Genomic DNA, 21,735 nt, shown 5'->3' with positions numbered 1-21,735 from the left:
TAAAGTCTTCCTTGATTATAATTTACTCTTTTATTAAAATCTGGATATGTGTGATTAGCTTGTTTTAACAGCAATATGGGAAAAAAAAAAAGAGTGCAAAGGGGAGATCCTGCTTAGTGGTCTTAATCAAAATGAACATCCTTTTAGATACTTTCTAAATATAGCTCAGAAAGAATCTGCACTCGGTTGCCTTGGAAAATGTTGCTATAGTTGCAAGACACATTTCTGGAAATGGATGAACAGAAAGTAAACTTTCATTCGGTTCTGGGTACACAATTTTCCTAGAGTCAACTTTTGACCTCAATCTAAGCAGGATCAGAGTGCATTTAGTTTGATTTTTCTCTTTTCGGTTCTGTCCAAAGGTGTTTCTCTGTTGGATTCAGCATGACAAATGCTAGAAATGTAAGTGGCATTTCCTATTGACGATAAAACTAAAGTCTCTGGGGGTTTAGTAGTTTGAATCACAACAGTTACAGTTACACCCTACACATTATTCAAATTCTTGAAAATCACACAGTATTTCACCTTAAAAAATTATTAGGGAAAGAAATTTGCATTGAATCAAGTTTTAGAATTCTCCACTGATTAGTTATGTTAATTATCTAGGTTAACCATGTGTCACACTGATTGACTCTGCTGCTGCTGCTGCTGCTGCTGCTGCTAAGTCGCTTCAGTCCTGTCCGACTCTGTGTGACCCCATAGACGGCAGCCCGCTAGGCTCCCCGTCCCTGGATTCTCCAGGCAAGAACACTGGAGTGGGTTGCCATTTCCTTCTCCAATGCATGAAAGTGGAAAGTGAAAAGTGAAAGCGAAGTCGCTCAGTCGTGTCCGACTCTTCGCGACCCCATGGACTGCAGCCTACCAGACTCCTCCACCCATGGGATTCTCCAGGCAAGAGTACTGGAGTGGGGTGCCATTGCCTTCTCCGGATTGACTCTATGCAGCATCAATTATGCCTATTCAATTGACATGAATATTTAACTATGAGTTTTAAAGGCAACTGTTTGTTTGAACAGAGATGTCACTATACATTTTTGAAAATTAAAATTTGTAGATGTTAACTTAGATTTTATAGAATACTATCTTTTATTGTGCATGTAAAATAGCTAATTAAAAATAATTGGAAGAAGTGGCAAGGAAAAACATAAGATGAAGGGCATGAGAATTCATTGTCAGTGAGAGTCATCATCAAGTTGAATAAAATCCCCCAAATATATCTTTAATAACTTGTCACTTGAGAGTTTAAAACTCAAGAGGAAAACAACAAAAAATATTTTGAAAAAAAATCAGGCCCCCTCAGTTATACTCTTTTGAAGACAGTAGGATGGTTCAGCAAGTTCTTCAGAACTCCTGACTTCCATGATGCAACCTTTTATTATTTTTAGCACTTCCCAGAATCCGTTTTCATAAATAACTAAAATGGGACATTTAGTAATCACATCTAATATTCCATTCTTCCATTGTGATAAATGAGGTACTATTTTCATTCACTTCATCAAGATTTTAGATTGTCCAGAGAACATTTGCATATATTCTGAGCTTACTTCAACTTGGGGTCATGGCAAAAGCTGATTTGGTAAAATAGGGAAAGTAACTCTGGACAAATGTAAAACCTAAACATCCTAGGTTCAATAAAGCTTTTGTTATCAGATACAGTCACTTTGAAAAATGGTGACAATGATAAGTAATATTTACTTACCCTGTACCATAATTTTGTATCCTGCCAGTTCAAGAACACCCTATTTTGCCCTCATTTTTGTTATAGTTTCTTTTTTTTTGTTGTTATACTCTCTTCATCTCTACGTTTTTATCTGTCTAGGAATATATTCAAAGATTAAGGTGTTAGAAAGTAAAAACTGTGAGAAAATACTAAACAGAGTTGGGGATTTTATTTCAGGGGAAGGAATGGTGCTAAAACTGAAACTCCAGTACTTTGGCCATCTCACGCGAAGAGCTGACTCATTGGAAAAGACTCTGATGCTGGGAGGGATTGGGGGCAGGAGGAGAAGGGGACGACAGAGGATGAGATGGCTGGATGGCATCACTGACTTGATGGACGTGAGTCTGAGTGAACTCCGGGAACTGGTGATGAACAGGGAGGCCTGGCGTGCTGCGATTCATGGGGTCACAAAGAGTCAGACACGACTGAACTGAACTGAACTGAACTGAATTTATGCGATTATCTTGTTTGATAATGACAACAGACTAGTTGGTTAGAACATATTATTCCTATTTTGAAGGTGTTCAAACTGAGTCTTAGTAGGGTCTGTCAAGACATGTAGAGAGCATATCACAGACTTGGACCCGGAACCCAGGCAGTCTGCCCATGCCTGTTCTTACATATTCTTAGTGAGATAATAAGATCTGTAGATCTAGATCCTGTTATGCTTAGCTAATTGTTCTTTCATGTAGTAGTCCTCAAGTTTTCCTGAGTTTTCCATCCTTTAGCATCAAATCTGGATATATTTATTAAATGCAGTTACACAGTTCATGCATATTGTCTAAAACATAGCCCATATATTTGGGTATCCCTAATAAACAAATGTGTTCCAATGAGTTGAATCAAAAGCATATTTTATTTAGGGTCATTTATCCCCATTTTCTCATAATTCACAGTAAACTGAAGTTCTTTTTTAGTATTTATTGTATTTTGATTGAATTGGCCTTTCATGCTATAAAAACAGGTTTGGGGGTGGGAATGGATACAGAAGGCTTCCCCAGTGGCTCAGATGGTAAAGAATCTGCCTACAATGCAGGAGACCCAGGTTCAATCTCTGGGTCAGGAAGATGCCTTGGAGAAGGGAATGGCCACCTACTCCAGTATTCTTGCCTGGAGAATTCCATGGACAGGGGAACCTGACAGGCTACAATCCACAGGGTCACAGAGTTGGACATGACTGGGCGACTAACGCTTTCATTTGCATGGACACAGAAGATACATATAAGAATCAATGGGTTAGAATTCTTCAAATACTCATTGGTCCCTCTCCCATGGAATCACTACAAAAGACATTCCTAGAATGTTCTATGTGGCACTGTGTTAGGCCTGACTGACCACACAGAACCTATTATGCTATAATTGGGAATAATGACCACTATCCCAGAATCTTGCAGACACTTTGTAGATGATCTAAGATTTGATCTTTGCAAATACATCATGAAATTGCAGATTCGACTAACATGTGGAATGGCTTTTCATTTGTACAAAGTCAGCATTTTGTGATTAGCACTGACATAAGACAGATTCCTGAGAAACTTGGTTACCTTTGCAAGAGTGACTTCTTTTATCTATGTGAATTCTTCCTGAGGTGGGCACTGTTTCTTCAAGATCAAGTCCAGTTGCTTTCCCTATTCCTGGAGGAGAATCAGCAAGTCCTGAGAAGAGAGGCTTTTGTTCATCATCAATGGAGGAGATGAAAGATGAAGATCTGCTTTTTTTCTCTTCAAAGTGCTTTTTGGAACTCTGGTAGTGTCTTATTGTATCTACAGAGTCTTCAGGGTCATTTGTAGTGCTTCCTTTGCCAAAATCTATCAAAGAAAAGTTATTTTATAGAAGATAATCAAATATGAGACTCTACGCATTCTACACTAACTACATAAACTAGCTTTTTCATAGTGTGTTTTTGAATAACCTTAACATAGAATTTTTTTTAATTTCCAGAAATGTTGTTCTTTATTTTTTTATCCTACTGAAAATGTAGCTATTTAAGAAGATTTTTAAAACCTTAACTCACAGGACATTAATGTCATGAAATACATTATTCATTTCAAAATAAAAGAATACCTGTGACAGTAATCACATTTATATCTCATAAAAAAAACTATAGGGTAATTTAAACCTTATTTATATACACTCAACAGTCATTTGTATTCTTAAAATCTGGTGTACTATCTCTTAAGGAAATGAAACAGTGAAGAAAAACGTGTCCCAATTCTAAAATATCACCACTCTGCAGCTTATTGCTCGTTTATTTTAACCTTCATGCCCTCTCATGTGGTGGTCATCTACTCATTGTGAAGGTCAAATCCAGAAGCCCTCTATGGTAAAGGCTGGCAGGCTGACTTTCAGCCTTAGTTCAATCCGTATAATGGCCTTGACATACCATGCGGTTTGGTTGTGCAGCATATTGCAAATAATATAAAACTAGAGTCAGACACGACTGAACGACTTCACTCATTAATTAAGGTAGGTTTACCTAATTACATTAAAGCCAGTAGTGCACATTGGCTGTTTTATACTAAAATGTTAGGATAATTTCAGCCCTGAGCATTGTGTTAGAACATATTTCAGCAGGAAAAACACTAAGACAAATCTCGGAACTTGTTTCCATTAGTGTCCTGGGGAGACAGTATAATTCTCCATCTGGTTACCACTAATAACTAACCAACATACTCCAGAAGGTATATCATTTTCTAGAGAAATGTTTAAGACAGTGTCTCCATCTACTCTCTGCCTGATTATACTTACTTTGTTATTTATAGAAGGCCAAATGAAATGATTTAAGGCCACTCCAGAGAAACTTCCAACTGTTTTTTAAAATTCCCATATGGCACAAAATTAAACAGAGATCTTTTTCTTTTCTTTTTAAAAAATCATGATTTAAAACTTGAGAAGCCAGAAAGCAGCCCAAGGTACAAATGGATAAAGTGCAAAAACCAGCTTCATGTGACATGGTTATTAAGGAGGTAGTTGTTTACATCCTGCCAATTAAAGTTAAATGTGATGAAAGCAGATTGCTTAATTTATTTTCTTTAAGATTTCTCACTTGCACAGTGATTTCATCATTACTGAGAAGACTACAGACTTTTCTAGTCTCAAGCTCTGTAGACATCTTGATAACTCAGTGTCCCTTATATTTGTCTTCGGTGCTCAACCACTAATCTAGCTGGTTGTAAATTCATCTTCTTACACAAGCCGTCTATCTCCAGGGTCACTGACACAGCCCTCCTTCATTCTTGTCATCTCCTCCTGTTTTCTTTGATTTTAACTTCTTCCCACCTGAAAATGTGATCATTTCTCCCACTTTATGAACATACCATTTCATTCTTCAAAACACAATAGTTTCCAACTTTATGCAAGTAAATGTTAAAAATAGAAAATGCTTCATTTCTCTAAATTATCCTCATACCTGCTTAGTGGATTGGGTCAATTTGTTGCTTCTAAGTAACTTTTGTGCAGTTTGGGCACCAGGAGGATTGAATCAGCAAAGGCTTCTCATTTTCCCTGAAATGCTCTTCTTTTAAACACTTTCATGGAATCTTTTCCAGCAGAATCAAATGCAAACTAAATTATCATTTAATTCATAATTCTAATCTAAGTAAGGATAATAGCATTACAAGGTGGACACTTGTAATGAATGCACATCACAAGTTATTAAATCACATGGTTTTTTCAGCTTGGGCAGTCTTAGGAGTCCTCTGTTGATTTGTAAATACTCATACATAGTAAAATGTTCTGTCCCGCCTACCACATGGGCCTTGGTCTTAGTTTACTAACTTATGGCTTGATTTTGGATGTTTAGGTAAAAATTCATCAGTTAACATATACTGCTGATTTCAACTTGGGATGTGTTTACAATGTGGTGAATGGGGAATTATTATTTAATTCTCGTGAAATGGAGCAAATTGTTCTATATACATGATATCTAAATCCTTTACCAAAAATCTCCAGTGAAAGCAGGATCATGAAATAAGAGGAAAAAGTTTTATATTCTTGATTTTTTTCAATTTTATTCCCCTATATACTTAGGGGAAATTACTCCATATTTATTTCTGTGTTCTTTGCGACTGAATGATTAGCCAGATGCTTTTTGGAACTCAGGCCACATGAACAATTTCTCTGACACAGACCAACTGCAACAACATTTTTCTATTCCATGCTAGATAAAACAAAGCTTCAAATTTGATCATTTAAAATGACAGCTGAAATGACAATCTATTTGTGGATTAACAATGGAAACCGCTCAGTCTTAGGCTGGAGGTTGGTTAATGGAATACATGAAACTGGACTGAAATGCGTTATAATTAGCCTCCAGTTACCTCTAGATTTTTATGGCATATTCCATTTCTGCCTTTTTCTAGTTAAACTGGCTTTTTTTTTTTTTGGCATGGGGGCAGGGCACTCCTGGTAGCATGTGGGAATCTCAGTTCCCCAACTAGGGATATGCCCTCCAGCAGTGGAAGCATGGCGTGTTAACCACTGGATATCCAGAGAAGTCCCTAAACTGGATTACTTAATAGACATTAAATAGCATTAGATGCTATTTTTTCTTAATATTATTCTTAGTGCTATTTTATTATTATTATTTCTTAAAGTTGCTTTCTTGAATGCTATGTAGAAATAGTATTCTGAATAGCAATCAGAAGTTTTTTTACATTTTCCCCTTTGCTAGAAATGAGATTGTATAATCATTCCTGTTCCAATCATTGTACAAAGGAAAGAGCTGGCCTGTTTAATTAAGCTTGGAATTTTTCTGACTTAGATGACTGAAAACTCTAAAAAAAACCCAAAAAAACCTTGTTTCTGTATGTTGACAGTCTATCTCCCCCCCTCCCCTCTTTCTCACAGGATACAATTCTAAAACATTTATGAATTGTCTTGTGGGTGTCTCTCTAAGTCTGGATGGGTTGAAGAGCATAGAGTGAATGTCTTGATGGAGAGGTTGACCCATCCATCATAAGAATGATTATAGAAAATTTTACATTTCAAACAATCTGGGAACAAATGTCTGTGTTCTCTCCATTATTTATGGAGTTTTTCTCTCAACCTATTTATCATTTTTATTTGTCAGACCTAACAGCTGGGCCCAAGTTTAGGTAAAAGAGAGGCATTTAATGTGCTCTCTCATCATTTAAGATTTCCCACTGGTAACAATTTTGAGATAAGTTGAGCATTTTCCAGTCAAGTGCATTAAGAATTTTATTGCATTGGAACACTGGAATCTAAAATAAATGTCTTCATTTGATTTCAAGTACTTTAGTTCCTCTCTAGCATCAAAGAAAGTTGAAAACAAATTAGCATCACTTTTCTACATAAATACAGATAAAAATCTATTTTAAAAATATAAATAAAGATATATTTATATATTACTGAAATGGATAACAAAAACTAATCATTCTTTATTATTGAAGAAGATGTTCCTAAGAGGTGCCAGATTATAACAGCAATATTGTTAAAGGATTAACTTCATAAAATTAGAATTTGACCCATTCCTATTTTGTAAAAATAAGTTTAACAATGTATATATTTATTCTTAACTTCAATAACTTTCATAGAAGTTATTTTGGAGAAACACTTGCTAGACTTTACTGAGTTTTGTATGACAATGTGAAATCACAAAACAAATATTAGAAAAAGATAATGTTTATTGCTGTTCTTTGAAACATATGTATATGAGTTAAATACCTCTTTCCATTCTTATTTTCTGGAACATTAGATTTTTTCAGTTGAATATATATAGAATTTAATAAAAAACACATGAGTGGGAAAGTAAGAAAATTGCTCTTAGAATATATGTATCTCTTAAAATGGGTTCTTTTTTAATGATGTGTGACAACCATCTAAATTTAATGCAAAGAGGATGTTGAACATTTAACACAGTCCAATTTTCTTTTTGGGGGGTGGGCTATTAATTGATGCTCTCATTGAATTAGTGTCTCTCAAAGGGTAACTGATTCCTTAAATTAGTGTTTAATAGCTACTTTGATATTGCATTTTCTGTTCATAGAAAAAGTTAAGCAGAATATTCCAAATATGCAGTCACAAAAGAGCTATCAGTAAAAATATATATATGTTTGTATGTATGTATCTCATGGGCCATTATACATGCTATTGTTGTAAAACTTATGAGTATTATAAAATATACATAATATAACATTTTATTTTATTATTATTTTTTTGCCACACCATGCGGCAACATAAAATTCCTGAAAATTTCACAACATAAAATTTTAAAGGAAATATTCTCATATTCAATAGACTATATTGGCACACTCTGAAGTAAGTACAATTCAACTCTGAAGAGTACTTGGACTATTTTCAACATGTTCTAAATGGTTATAGCTCATTTATTTCTGTTCTGTCCAACTATCTTTTCAACGCTTGTGATCACTAAGGAAGTCATTGAAGATACACTTTTATTCTTCACAGTCTGTAACAGTAACATTCTGCTTTCATCTCAGAAACTGTAACACCTCCCCCTACAATAACCACAGTCAAGTTGGGAAGGTCCTGGGTACCTCTATGTCAGAACTTTACGAAGGAAGAGAATTTCTTGAAAATATCCTCAAAAAAACAAAAACAAAAACAAAAAACAAAAACAAAGTGTCTTCAAATTTGGACTTGAACTGGCAATTCTTTCTATTCAAGAACAGAGTTTATTTCCTCAGAAATGCACAGCCTATGAGGACAAACCACTTTCACCCACAAATGTATTTTAGGAGAGAAGAGGTCCAATATGTTAAGCTTCTATTTAGTTCAAATCAACCTTCAAAGTTTCTATATACATCTTTTTATTTTTAATATTTCTTTTTGAATGTAAACTCCTTAGCACCACATGGTAGACACGGTGGGAGGGAGGTATAAGTGGGAACTGAAACCTGAAGAGTCCCAGTGTTTTTTGGGGTAGGTTGTGAGCAGTAACTGTAAGATTCAATGTGTCTGTCACCAATGGGCAACCACCTGTTCTTCCCTCTGTTCTTGATGCCTCTGCTGATTAATGCATAGTCATCAGCACTCTTGGATATATCCCCTCAAGGTATGGTTTCAACTGAGCAGTAAACTAACTCTAAAGTAATCAGTACATTTCATGGGCAGCTTTTAATTTATGTAACCTTCATATCATTTGGGATCAATTATCTTCTGAATGTTCATTATTCTTTATATTTGCTTATATGCATTTTTCCCTCTCCCAGATATTGATTCTATATCAAGAAGTACAGAATGGATGGCCCCTTTAGATCTTTAGATTGGGGTGATTGGGACTAAATTGGTTTCAGCAAATTTTAAACTTCCCTATAGCACCATGAAGTCCTGAAGACTAGAATAGGCTCTCAGGCTCTGGATGGTGGTTGGGTCACTAAGTCCTGTATGACTCTTGCTACCCCGTGTACTGCAAGGCTACCCCATGTAGCCTGCAAGGCTCCTCTGTTCATCGGATTTTCCAGGCAAGAATACTGGAGTGGGTTGCCATTTCCTTCTCCAGGCGATCTTCCTGACCCAGGAATTGAACCTGGGTCTTCTGCATTGCAGGCAGATTCTTTACTAACTGAGCTGCAGTTTAGACTGGACTTAATTGTTTTTTTATATTGATTTACTGTTATACCAGTAAACTTCAAAAAGTTATAGGCAGGCAAATGCCTTATCATCAACATTTTATATAAAACGGGTCTTAGAGACTAAGCCTGAGATTAAAGGAAAAGTCTTCAGAATCAATAGAAATGTCTAGTAGCATTAGCACAATATAAATTGTGACATGCTTTTAGGGCCTTATCTGGAGATAAAAATGTTAGATTATTTAGCTTGAGAATGAGGAAACTAAACAAGATTGAAAGGAGATTTAATAAATCTTCAACAGTATGGGTGACATTATTATATAGACAGTATTGTTAAGCAGTATTTTATTTTTAGTGAGATCAAAACATGAGATTAACTTCAGGATAAGGGATTTAGGTTAAGTCGATAGAACAGCTTGGCTGTTGTGGTTCTGGTTTTAGAAAAAGTCACCAGGAGAATAATTAAGGACATTGCAGAAATAAATTATCACCTAGCTGTGAGTGGTTTATTGTTCTGCAATCAGCCAGAAGATTCAACAATTAGCCCAATTCAACAGATATTTATTCACCATGCTTTGCTAAAGGAGTCTACTATTTGATAGAGAAAAAAAAACACAAATATACCAATAACCACTGCACAGGGCATATTTTAAAAATAAAGATCTTCCTTGAGTTACTATGGGGTTACAGTAAAATAAACCCACTGTAAATTGAAAATCATAAGTTGAAAATACATTTAATCTACTGAACACGATAGCTTAGCCTAATCTAAACATGCTCAGAACATTTACATTATGCTATGTTGGGCAAACTCATTTAACAAAAGCCTATTCTACAATAAATTGTTGAGTATCTCATGTAATTTATTGAATACTGCATTGAAAGTAAAAAACAAATGGTTGTAAGTATATGGGCTGTTTCCCTTGTGATCATGTGGCTGACTGAGAGCTGCCACTGTCCAGCATCACAAGAAATTACATTATGGGATATCACTAGCTGGGAAAGATCAAAATTCAAAATTTGAAATATAGTTTCTACTAAATGTGTATTGTTTTGCACTACTGTAAAGTCACAGAATCACAAGTTAAACCATCATAAGTCAAGAACCATCTGTATAACAAGATAACAAGAGGAAAGTGTCTTAGGAATTCATAAAAAAAGAAAACCTGTTATTTTTGAGAAAATCAAGAAAGAGTTCATGTTGATTATTACTGAAGTTTAACCTTGAAAAAAAGTAATTTAATTGATTAAAAAGTGGTGTGGTATAGTTTTGCTTGTATGTGTGCACATATGTGTGTTTGAGGACAGGGAGGCAAATTCTGACTAAGGAAAGGATATAATCAAAAACACAAAAGTGATGTACATGGAAGAAAGGGCAGCTGAGTTCACTTGGAATATAGAGCAAGTTAAAGCTGAGAGATGAGCTCCCCTTGGGAGAGAATTCAGAGGAAAGAGGACAAAGAAAAGAACTTTGATTAAAAAGGCAAAATGAGGAAAAGAATCACATGGAAGATGCTGAAATGCTAGTTCATGAATTCATTCATTCTTTCAACAAATATTTGTTGAACACCTGCTGAGGCAAGCACTGAAGCTTTAGGTGACCAAATATTTCCCATCATGTTTATGCTCTACAGGCAGACATCACTGATTAAATAATGATGCAAATAATATGGAAGTGCAACTGGAATAAATGTTGCAAAAGAGAGGAGTTGGTAAAGGAAGGATGGTATGAGATAAGACTCAAAAGGTTGGCATAGACTCACCCTATGAAGAATTTAGGGAATGGGAAGTCCTTAGAGGACTTTAAATATATAGCTGGCATAAACCAAACTGGATTTAGAAAAAGGAATTACCAGTGGTCCAGTGTGAACAATAGATGAAACAGGGGCAAGTTGGCAAGGTGAGTTGAAATATGTTTCACTGACCCAGAGTTGTGGTTATGAACATGGAGAAGAGTGAACCAAAAAAAGACCTGGTCTGAAGAGTAAATGGCTGTGTTGGAGGTACTAATAACAAGACTTGTTGCCAAGGCTGATGGAGAGGTTGAGAGAAAATTGGTTCCTAGAGAGAATATCCAGTCTGTGCAATGTGTTGAATGGTGGTGCCATTTAGAGACATAGCAACTGATGGAGAGAGAGGTTTCCAGGGAAACTAATGATTTCAATTTAAGAAGTACTGAGTTTGAGTTGCTGTTGCAATTTCATATAGATGGTTTAATAGGCATTTGGATATAGGAGGCTGAAGTTCAGATGTCCTGGTATGTGCATGCTAAGTTGCTTCAGTTGTGTCTGACTCTATGTAACCCTATGTACTGCAGCCTGCCAGGCTCCTCTGTCCATTGGATTCTCCAGACAAGAATACTGGAATGGGTTGTCATGTCCTCTTCCAGGGCATCTTCTCGACCCACGGATTGAACACTTATCTTTTACATCTACCTGCATTGGCAGGTGGATTCTTTACCACTAGTGCCACCAGGGGTGTCCCTAGATATTCTGGTATTGAGATGTAAATATGTACTTCTCCAGAGCGTCTGTGGTAGCTCAGACAGTAAAGAATCTGCCTGCAATGCAGGAGACCCGGGTTTGATCCCTGGGTCAGGAAGATCCCCTGAAGAAGGGAATAGCTTCCCACTCCAGTATTCTTGTCTGGAGAATCCCATGGACAGAGGAGCCTTGTGGGTTACAGTCCATGAAGTCACAAAGAGTCACACATAACTGAATGACCTAACACTTTTGCACTTTCACTTTCATGCACATCTCCTACGTGAAAATAGGATAGGGCTTCCTAGGTGGCACTATTGGTAAAGAACCTGCCTGCCAATGCAGGAGACAATGCAGGAGACGCAGGTTCAATCCCTGGGTTGGGAAGGAGGAGGGTTCGATCCCTGGAGGAGGGCATGGCAGTCCATTCCAGTATTTTTGTCTGGAGAATCCCATGGACAGAGCAACCTACAGTCCATAGGATCGCAAAGAGGTAGACACAACTGGATCGACCTAGCACACACATGCATGCAAAAAATATAATTAAACTATGGGTATAAACGAAATTACTTAGGGGAAGAGTATGATATAGAATAAGAAGAGAAGAAAAGGGCCTAGGATTGGGTCTTGAGAAACACTGTTGAGAGTTATCAATCAGAAACCACATCATTAACTACTGAAAAAAGCAAAGGATTTGCCTTCTTAAAATCTGAATTAATTAATTACCCTTGACATAAGAAGTACAATGAGCATTTAAATAAGTAGGACTAATATTCACATGCTCCATATTTGAACTTTAGAAAAGAATGAATTACCTTTGTCTTCTTCACTATCAAATGACAATCTCCTTCGCAGTTTACAGTGGTCTGCTTCAGAATCATTCACGGACTGTGATCGTAGTAAGAGATCAGCCTTTGTTAATGGAACGTGAAGATAAAGTGGAAGATTATTCAGTTTGAACACAGTGTATCATCAGTAAACTCTACTATTTCATATCATTTCAACCACTAAGACTTAATTAATAGATTGCAGGCAAATAACTACAACAATTTGCTTAATGATTTTCTCTAAATTATAAAATAGACAGAATAATTCTAGTAGTTTAACCAGGGAAATCATAGTTGTAGAAGTTATTTATCAGAAATGTTTCGGGATGATGTCAATACTTAGAGACAACATATATTCCTTCCTGTGTAATATATTTTATGTAACTTGGAAAAGTTAAAATAAAAATAGCAATAATTTTAAAAATTGAAAAATCTGTATCATTGCAGAAAAAAATGTGTAGACTAATTATAATTAGCTATGATGTTTAAATTACATGGTAAAGATTACAAAGTTAAATTTCATAATAAATACAAGGTCGAATTCAATAAACACTATGCTCTGAACCCTGTTTTGTTCCCCATTCTTTCTTCCTCTCTTGTAAACAAAACTGGAGGTTTCCAAATAAATAAAACAAATGGAAACTTCTGTTTTGTTTATTTGGTTGCTGCCTAAAATTTTCACAAAGAAGTTATCTGAGGTAGATGCTTGTTTTTTGAAGCAAAATAAAAATGAGGTCAGTGATATTAAACTGCAACTTGATAAAATTCTGAATTAAAATCATTATAAAAAGCATACGCTCTTGGTAACTTGAACCTCTTACCACCTGATTTTTCAACTTTCAGCATTTTGTAAAGTAATTTTCTGAGCTGGTGCTTCGGGTTATCAAATAGTACTCTGGTGACCTTAAATTCTTTAAGTCTCTTCTCTCACAGAATCCTGGGAATGACTATAACTCCAGGGAAAATGAAATCTGCCGTGTTTTACCTATTGACTTGAGAATCTTACTTTCCAGAGACTTTATTAGTTAACATTAAAATACACTTGCAAGTGTCAAAACATTTGGTTTCTGGCAAAAAATGTATTTAGAGTTGGAGTTAGGATTATGAATTTGGTGGGGAGGGGGAAGAGATAGAGAATAACCTAGTAATAAATTGTGGGCTGCAACATAAAATCTATTCTTAGAATACTCATGGGTGATAAGGACACACTTTCCTGGTGGAGGAGGGTGAGTGAGGGCCTTAGAGGCTAAGCCCTGGAAATTGATCCTATGTTAAATCACTTGTAACATTATTTAAGATACTATTTCTACTAGAGTATATGTTATTCATTCTGCATCAATAATTTTGACTTAGGTATAGGCCTGATTAATTTATACTTCTACAATTTAGAAATTGTGTTAAATATGTATCTAAACTTTAAGAATTTAACTTCTTCATGATTATTGAAAAGATACTGCTAACCAATATACAGTGTAAATAGTATCTGAGAGAATATTTTAACCTCTGTATAAGATAAACTCTTTTTAGGTGATTTTCAATAGCCTAGAATCACCCATTTATAACAAATAACTGTCACATTCAATATAAAAAAAAGGTATTATAGATCAAGCATAACTCCTAAAAGTTCCTAAAAGGTCAAATTGAACTACTAAAGTTATTCAACATACTTGAGGGCAATTAGACCTAATTCCTTCTTTATAATTGAGAAATTCTAATATTAAGTTGGCTTTTCCTTTCAAATATTCACAATTGTTTAACTGTTTACACTATTTCACTTGATCTTTCAGAGGTCCTTGGGCAATCAAAGGATAAAATAAAACGTCAGAGTCCAAAAATGAGCAGGTAACATATACCTTCGCACTCTCGTGCCTCAGGTTGAAAGTCAACTCTAGATTTGTAAGAAAGTGATCGGAAAACTCAGGATACATGTCCAAAACCTCTAGCAAATCTTCTCTCTGAATCTTATGCAAGTCACAGTATGTGAGTGCTCTTACATCTGCGTTAGACTTTCCAGGTTTGGCATAAAGGTGGACCATTTCTCCAAATATATCATTTTTTCCTAAAAGATCAAAAAGGAGAAAAGAAAAAAAAAAAAAAGAAATGAAAGAAATCTGAACTTAACGTTTTACTTCTAAAATTTGAAGGGGACCACTGACCTATCCCTGAACCAAACATTTCACATGTGAGACCTGACGGCCAACAGACACTTGGGCAGCACAACCCTAGAGCCACGTACTGACTGCCCCAGTCGTATTTGTTTGCTGACCAGAATTTCACCTTTTAGAGCCCTGGTCCTGGTATAATCCCCATTATTTCCTAGTTTTGATTCTTTGGCTAAGCATCTGGAATGCAGCAAACATGGCTTTGGTCTGCTATGTTTTTGGCAAGTCTAGTGTGGTCTAATTCTGCCCCAAAGTTTCTATCTCAGAATGGTCTCAGGAGGTGATGCCAAGCATGGGTTTATGGTAGATCTTTTTTAACCTAGAGGACTAGGGGTACAATTTGAATATACCCGGTTTCCTTTGGTAACTACTTTTGGAACTCCCCTTAATAATACATCTAGTTATATTTTCTCAACAAATAAAGTCATGTTTTTAAACTGTATGGCCTTTATTCCAAAGGTGTGTCCTTCCTGCTTTTTTGCCAAGCCTGGGGTTATTTCAGTGTCTGGTTTCTGATGGGCCCTTCCCATCCCCTCTGCCTAGCCACATGTCACTTCTTTCCTAGGTCTCCTTCAACTATGAGGATGATAATGACAGTAACAACAAATGCTTATTGAAGACTAAGTAGGTGTCAGGCTCTGCATCAAATGCTTAGGCGCATTATCTCACTTGATCCCCAAAATAACCTAATGAAAAAATTACTAATTATTATCCAAATGTTATGAAAATGAAAGAGGATTAAAGAGTGTAAACGGATTAAGTCAAGGTCACCTTCTTAGTTGGGTGAAATAAAGGTAGAGAGAGAGCAGCCATAACTACATCCCATTAATTCTGACTCCAGTTAAAATCTTTGCACACTTGATATATCTCATCTCTTCCCATTATTTTCCCTGAATGTCACGGCCACTTAGATCTTTCTTCAGAAAGCCAAGATACTTAAAAATTGTACTTTTGAAATACATGTGCATTAACTACTGATGGAGTATTGATTATGTAAGTTTTAAAGGTAGTAGATGGCACTGTAAAATGTACCTTCTTACATATGTACATATATCCTAAAGCTACTTTTCAGATTTAGAAAAATCTTAGAGGATCTGTTACTTATCTTTTTGGTAAACAAGTTCATATATACCCAACTATGGAAACTACCAAAGACTTTTAAACAAAAAAATTCAAGGTAAAAGAAAAACTCTGTGATGTTCTTATTTTAAACGTGAATGTAATGGGGAGAAATCAGATGCCATATCTTTATAAGAAAAATTGATGTTGGAGAGAATATTTTAACTTTCATTTAAATAAATACTTAGCTTTTAAAAAAATTGAATGAGGAATCATAATTTCTGAGATTTTTAAGTGAAGATTTACATGGAAATGGAGACAGGAAAGGAGAATCTCTTGAAATTCTTTATAGTTTTGATATGTTAGTACAGATATTATCAGAGAAAAGCTCTGAACTAAATTCAGCATGAGCTTTGTATTTGTATTTTACATGATTGTAAGTGAGCAAAGAGTAAGCCAGTCACCATGTACAGCTTAACTACATTCTAAAATTACTATTTTATAAAGCAAGACAGCTTGTTACCTTCCTGTAGAAGTTAAGGCTGGCTGATTTGAAGATCAGGAATGCAGTGATGCATGCTTCTTCCCTGGCAACAGACTAGAACTGTCAAAGCCAAATCAAGTGAAAATCTCACTTTACTCTGTAGCTGCTAAGTGATTTAAAATATATTTTTATTCTTGGTCTGCTTATTGGATTATAAACCAAATTGTACCTCTGATCAAGTTTGAAAAAATGTTTTTAAAATTTCTCGTCATAGTATAATTATCAAGATATATAAATCTCTCAAACATCTTCATTCATGTATTGGGTCTGTGTTATGCCCACTGGTTCTATACAATAGTGAAGAAAACAGCCCATATCCTCATCCTTTGGATGTTAATATCAAGAGTCAAGTAAAAGGAAATCATTGAATTATGTACTTTTTATTTAAATAGAACCAGATTTAATCCATGGGGAAAAAAATGAGTGCACATGTTCCCAAACATTGGGAGTGGGTGCTCCCAGGGAGACAGAGCCTTAAACTTACTGGCTAAGGGATAGGAGAGAACAAAAACTGATCTCATTTCTCTCTGCTCCCTCGTGCTTGCCCATTGTTCTAATATTCCAAAGAAATCCTACCAGTTCACACTGGCTAAATTTATTTTTGAAGAGGCAGATTGGAGAGATGGACTTTCTTTTGCACCCAAACCAGTTTAACTTATGAATTTTTATCTCCTCAACACCTTGATCCCTGTGTGTTGTTTATAGCGCTATATTACTGATAACCTAGGTAAGGACTCATATAATTCTGTCTGATGGGACACAGTAGTAAAGTGTACAGCAAATAGATGGATTCATCAACATACAAATCCAGTTCATGACAGGCATTGGCACATGCTAGCAAGTATGCTTACTACATATACATCTTATTTAAAGGTGATAAGGACTCAGCATGAATCCACAATCCTGTAACATGAAAAGGAAAATGCCATTTTCATATATTTGGCCTCAAAGGCTTAAGTGGCTGCCAAGAATGGAAGCATTTACACACCAGAGAACAAGTGAGAGAGTCAAGAAAATGTATTTTCTGCAAGGTTAATTTGATTTGAATTGAATTTTAAGTAAAGCTTTAAAATTATTCATCAATCTTAAATAGTACTCATAAATAAATGGAAAGTCCTGTTTTCTGTCATTTTAAACCATGCACGACACTGGCTAAAAGCTGAATTTGTGACTATCCAGTTTTAAAACACTTACCCAGAATAGCTACCACAATGTCATCTTTGAGGATTTCAATGGAGCCTCTGGATAAGAAATAAAGCGCAGTGAGGACATCCCCACAGTGAACCAGGGTGTCTCCTGGAGGTGCATGGGTGGTCTTGAACTTCATTGCCAAAGCTCTAAGGCAACCTTTACTTGCCCCCCGAAAGGCTTTGCAGTTTTGCAGCAAAGTCTGGTTGAGATGTAGACAAATGTCAGCTTGTAAACATTCTGGGAAACCCTTTAGGACCTGAAGAAAAAAAGAGAAAGAGTTTCATACTACCAGCACACAGAGGATCTCCACCTGAAATAAAGTACACTTCTTGTTCACAGCACTTCAGGTGTAGTAATTGTCACACAGGAGTTCTTACAATGCTTCTACTTCACCTAACTTGATGCATATTTGGTTTGCTAAACATGTCAGAATTTGAACTCAAATACGTGTTCTCTGAATTAACTGCAGGCATACAGACTCAACACAAATGCTGTCTCATTAAAATACCATGCCTACAACATTCCACGCTGCTTCTCATTGCCTGCATTATGTTATGTAGCACCATACTGTGCACAGAGATAATGCAATGTGACAATTAATAGGACATAATTAATGAAAGGTGGTACAACTAGAAAGACAATCTTCTGAAGGAATCTCAAGTCAATTTGGACTGCTATCTCTGGTATACATCTCAGTTATAATTAATATAAATAATGATACTGAAATAGCCATGGTATTTGTAAATGTCATATACCAGAGAGGGCTCTTAGCTAACAATACTTTGAGTATTTACATTTCATAAGCACATTATTTTACACTAAATATTTTGATAAGTACTGAAAATAGAGAAAGGAAAGGAGAACAGCAGAAGTACTTTAAAAGTGTAGTTCAGTTTTCAGAAATGGAAATTGTGCCAGAATTTATGATGCATATATAAAGCTTCTAACAGCTCTACTGTCTTGACGACCTATTCAGTGACTAAATAAAAATTTGTAAAAAAGATTAAACAATAACGTCTGACAGGTGCTACTCACTTTAAACTGAATAAAATGTTATGTTATTAAAAAAAAAAATGTCCCATATACAATGAGTCAAAGGTACTCAACTCTTGTGTCTCTGTATGTTTCTTAGCTATTTTGGGTGGCATATAGAGATTTTAATTCTCAGGTTGACTTTCCTCTGTCAGTCAGTAAAAATAAATTGCATTTAAATATTCTTTGGAGTGGAGGGAGGAGGCATTATAAGTGCTTGATAATGTAATTTTAGGATTTCTGACCTTTTTGGGTCAATCTTGTTATTGCTGTCCACTATAGCTAAATGTAATAATAAATTATTTGTGTATGTAATTCTAATACATGTGCTCATAGAAGACCTTCAAATTAAATCATATTTTAGTGAACATATATATATGAAAGCAGCCACAAGGATCCTGCATCTGCAGGGCTCCTGTGTGATGCACTTGGTCAGACTGGCTGTGACATGATACAAAGGAATCTTTGGAAGACCTGACACACCACAGCCACTGTTTCCCATCTTGCTTCCTTCATTGTAGAGTCACTCACAGAAATAGCTCAGGAGTGTTTTAGAAGAAAAGCCACATACTATGTGTTCTGGTCATGAATCTGCCACAGGTTGATGCTTGTGCAAGTCACTTTATCCATCTGTGTTTCTTTGACAGAGAATAAGAGCCTTTGCAATACTCGAATTTGTCATAAGTTACCAATATATTGTGTGCCAATTGTAAGACACTGCTTACCCAGCTCCACACAGCTGCATAAACTCAGACTTTTATCCCGAAGTTTCTGTAGGACCTAGCTCAGACCCAAAGAATGAGCTCTGTCTCTCCCCTTAACTGTAACCTTCAGGCTTCACCTCCATGACTGGACTCCTATCACATTTCCTACTTAGACCAGAGATCTCTCCAGAATGACAACTCTGTCCATTTCTGCCTTTGGGGTTGGAGATCTTTTTCTTACTCTTTATCGGGATTACAAGCAACACAGCTCCTCTCATGGAAGTAGTCCTCTAGTTTGCTGATCCTTCTGCCAGTCTAAACTAATCACATTGGCTTTGGCAAGTGATGTTAGACTAAAGATAAGCAGGTTTGGATACTGTCTTCTGCTCTGGTAGGAACAGACTCCAGTTCACTGGTGTCTTTGCATATGATTTACTTTTCCTGGCTGAAGCCCACTGTTGTGATCTCAGCATAACTCTCAGGTATCCTTATACAAATAAAAACATAAGGAACATTATTCCAAGAAACAAATTGGATATGGCTATTTTTCTCTTAGGATTTATCTATAATATGGTACAAAAAGGCATTTTATATTTCACACAAACTGTGGAGATACTGGGCTTCCCCTGTGGCTTAGTGGTGAAGAATCTGCCTGCAATGCAGGAGACTCTGGAGATGTGGGTTTAATCCCTGGGTCAGGGAGACTCCCTGGAGAAGGAAATGGCAACCCACTCCAGTATTCTTGCCTGGGGAATCCCATAGACAGAGGTGTCTGGGAGGCTACAGTCCATGGGTTGCAGAGTCGGACACAACTGAAGCCACTGACCGCCACCAGTGGAGATACTGCTATCATTATAGTAGTCAGAACGAGGATGTTGAACTTACAGCTGCTAGCTTTGTATTTTTCCTGAGGTTTCTAAGGTATATTTCCTGAGTATAACCTGGCTACAGAATAAGAAATTGTGCATGCATGCATGTGTGTGTATTTGTGTGTTCGTGTGTGTGTGTGTGTGTGTGTTTGTGTGTGTGTGTGTGTATGCGTGCTTTGAGCTAGAGATGCAGATGAGATCAAGGTAGGGGTTATACACTTACTGGGTGTGATATGAGCTATGGAGTCAGACAGGCATGAGTTGAAGTTTTAGTTCCATCCCTTACTAGCTGTGACTTATCAAGTCAATTAACTTTTCTTGAGATTCATTTTCCTTTACTGTAAAAATAATATCTACCTCACAGGGTTGTGCCCACAATTAAATGTGATAATGAGTGTAAATCATCCCGTGCATTGTAGACATTCAATAGAAAGTTTACTTCTGGCTTTTCCTGTTGGTTTTTTTTCACACATATTTATTGTTCCTAAAGAACCAACAATTTCTCCTAAAGAGAAATTGTTACATTCCCTTTGCTAGAAATTGAGAGATACAGTGCCCAGTGTATTTTTGATGGTCTCATTTGGTGACTAAGAAATTCACCACTAAATTTTGTGTTCCATTGCCTCAGGAGAGTTTTGATTATTTTTCCTTTCATCTCTCTATCTTTTGTTTCCTCTTTATGACTTGTGTTAAATATTTTGGCTTGTAATTTTGCACTCAGGTTTTCACTGTGAGTTGTCTTAAATCCTTTTTGAAAGTAGTCAGTTACTAAATCAATTTAGAAAGATGTTTTTGGAATTCCAGTGTTCTTGGAGTCACCCATGAAGCCTTAAGGGCACTTGGGAAAGTTTTTCAATATCTTTCTCTTATCAAGTGTCTTTCTCATGTGTTGTCAGCTCCTAACACTAATCCTAATAGCAGTGACAATCACTGGAGAAAATAACTCTAGTAGGAGGTACCACGGGGCTTCCCTGGCGGCTCAGTGGCCTAAAGAATCCACCTGCCAATGCAGGAGATGCAGGAGACAGAGGTTTGTTTGATACCTGGATTGGGAAGGTTGCCTGAAGGAGGAAATGGCAACCCACTCCAGTATTGTTGCCTGGAAAATCCTAGGGCCACAGGAGCCTGGTGGGCTACAGTTCATGGCTACAGTCCATCACAAAAAAATTGGACATGACTTAGTGACTAAACAATAACAAAGGAAGTACTATAGAATTCTGTGGAGAGGCCTTTGTTTGTATGTAGTGGGGGTAAGATTCGCAGATCTTGGCATGAAGGACTTGTCTAGATTAAGGAATCCTCCTATGATGTTAGCCCTTAACTGACTTCCTTAATTTTCTTAAGTCAATTACATAGAACTCAGTAGAAGCTAAGATTTATTCATTGAATCTCTTCCTAGCCCAGAGATTTGGAAGTCCTAAGAAAGTTAGCAGCATTGGAATCTGGGTTATGCCTAAGTAAAGGGATTTTACAATGGGAGTTATAAGAGAGGGAGCTGTATTGAAACAGAGGTAGAGGCACAGTGAAAGGGTGGGAAGAAAGGGTAGGGCTTAAGTGGATAGTTATCCAAGGCACCCCTTCCAGTGTCCCAGCC

At 36.4% G+C, this 21,735-nt stretch overlaps 1 protein-coding gene across 1 annotated transcript in view; it reads right to left on the bottom strand.

The window, feature by feature from the left end:
• KCNH7 (potassium voltage-gated channel, subfamily H (eag-related), member 7) overlaps positions 1-21,735 on the bottom strand; it is a 532,838-nt gene that overhangs the window by 14,094 nt on the left and 497,009 nt on the right. The window contains exons 10-13 of the mRNA XM_010858960.1: positions 17,540-17,792; positions 14,434-14,639; positions 12,569-12,665; positions 3,265-3,516 (exon numbers count right to left, since the gene is read on the bottom strand). Coding sequence (XP_010857262.1) covers positions 3,265-3,516; positions 12,569-12,665; positions 14,434-14,639; positions 17,540-17,792 — 808 coding nt within the window. The remainder of the gene's footprint in view (positions 1-3,264; positions 3,517-12,568; positions 12,666-14,433; positions 14,640-17,539; positions 17,793-21,735) is intronic.

Source organism: Bison bison, unplaced genomic scaffold, assembly GCF_000754665.1.
Source record: "Bison bison bison isolate TAMUID 2011002044 unplaced genomic scaffold, Bison_UMD1.0 scf7180017864452, whole genome shotgun sequence".
In the NCBI taxonomy this organism is placed as follows: domain Eukaryota; kingdom Metazoa; phylum Chordata; class Mammalia; order Artiodactyla; family Bovidae; genus Bison; species Bison bison.
This window is presented reverse-complemented; position numbering and strand designations above follow the sequence as displayed.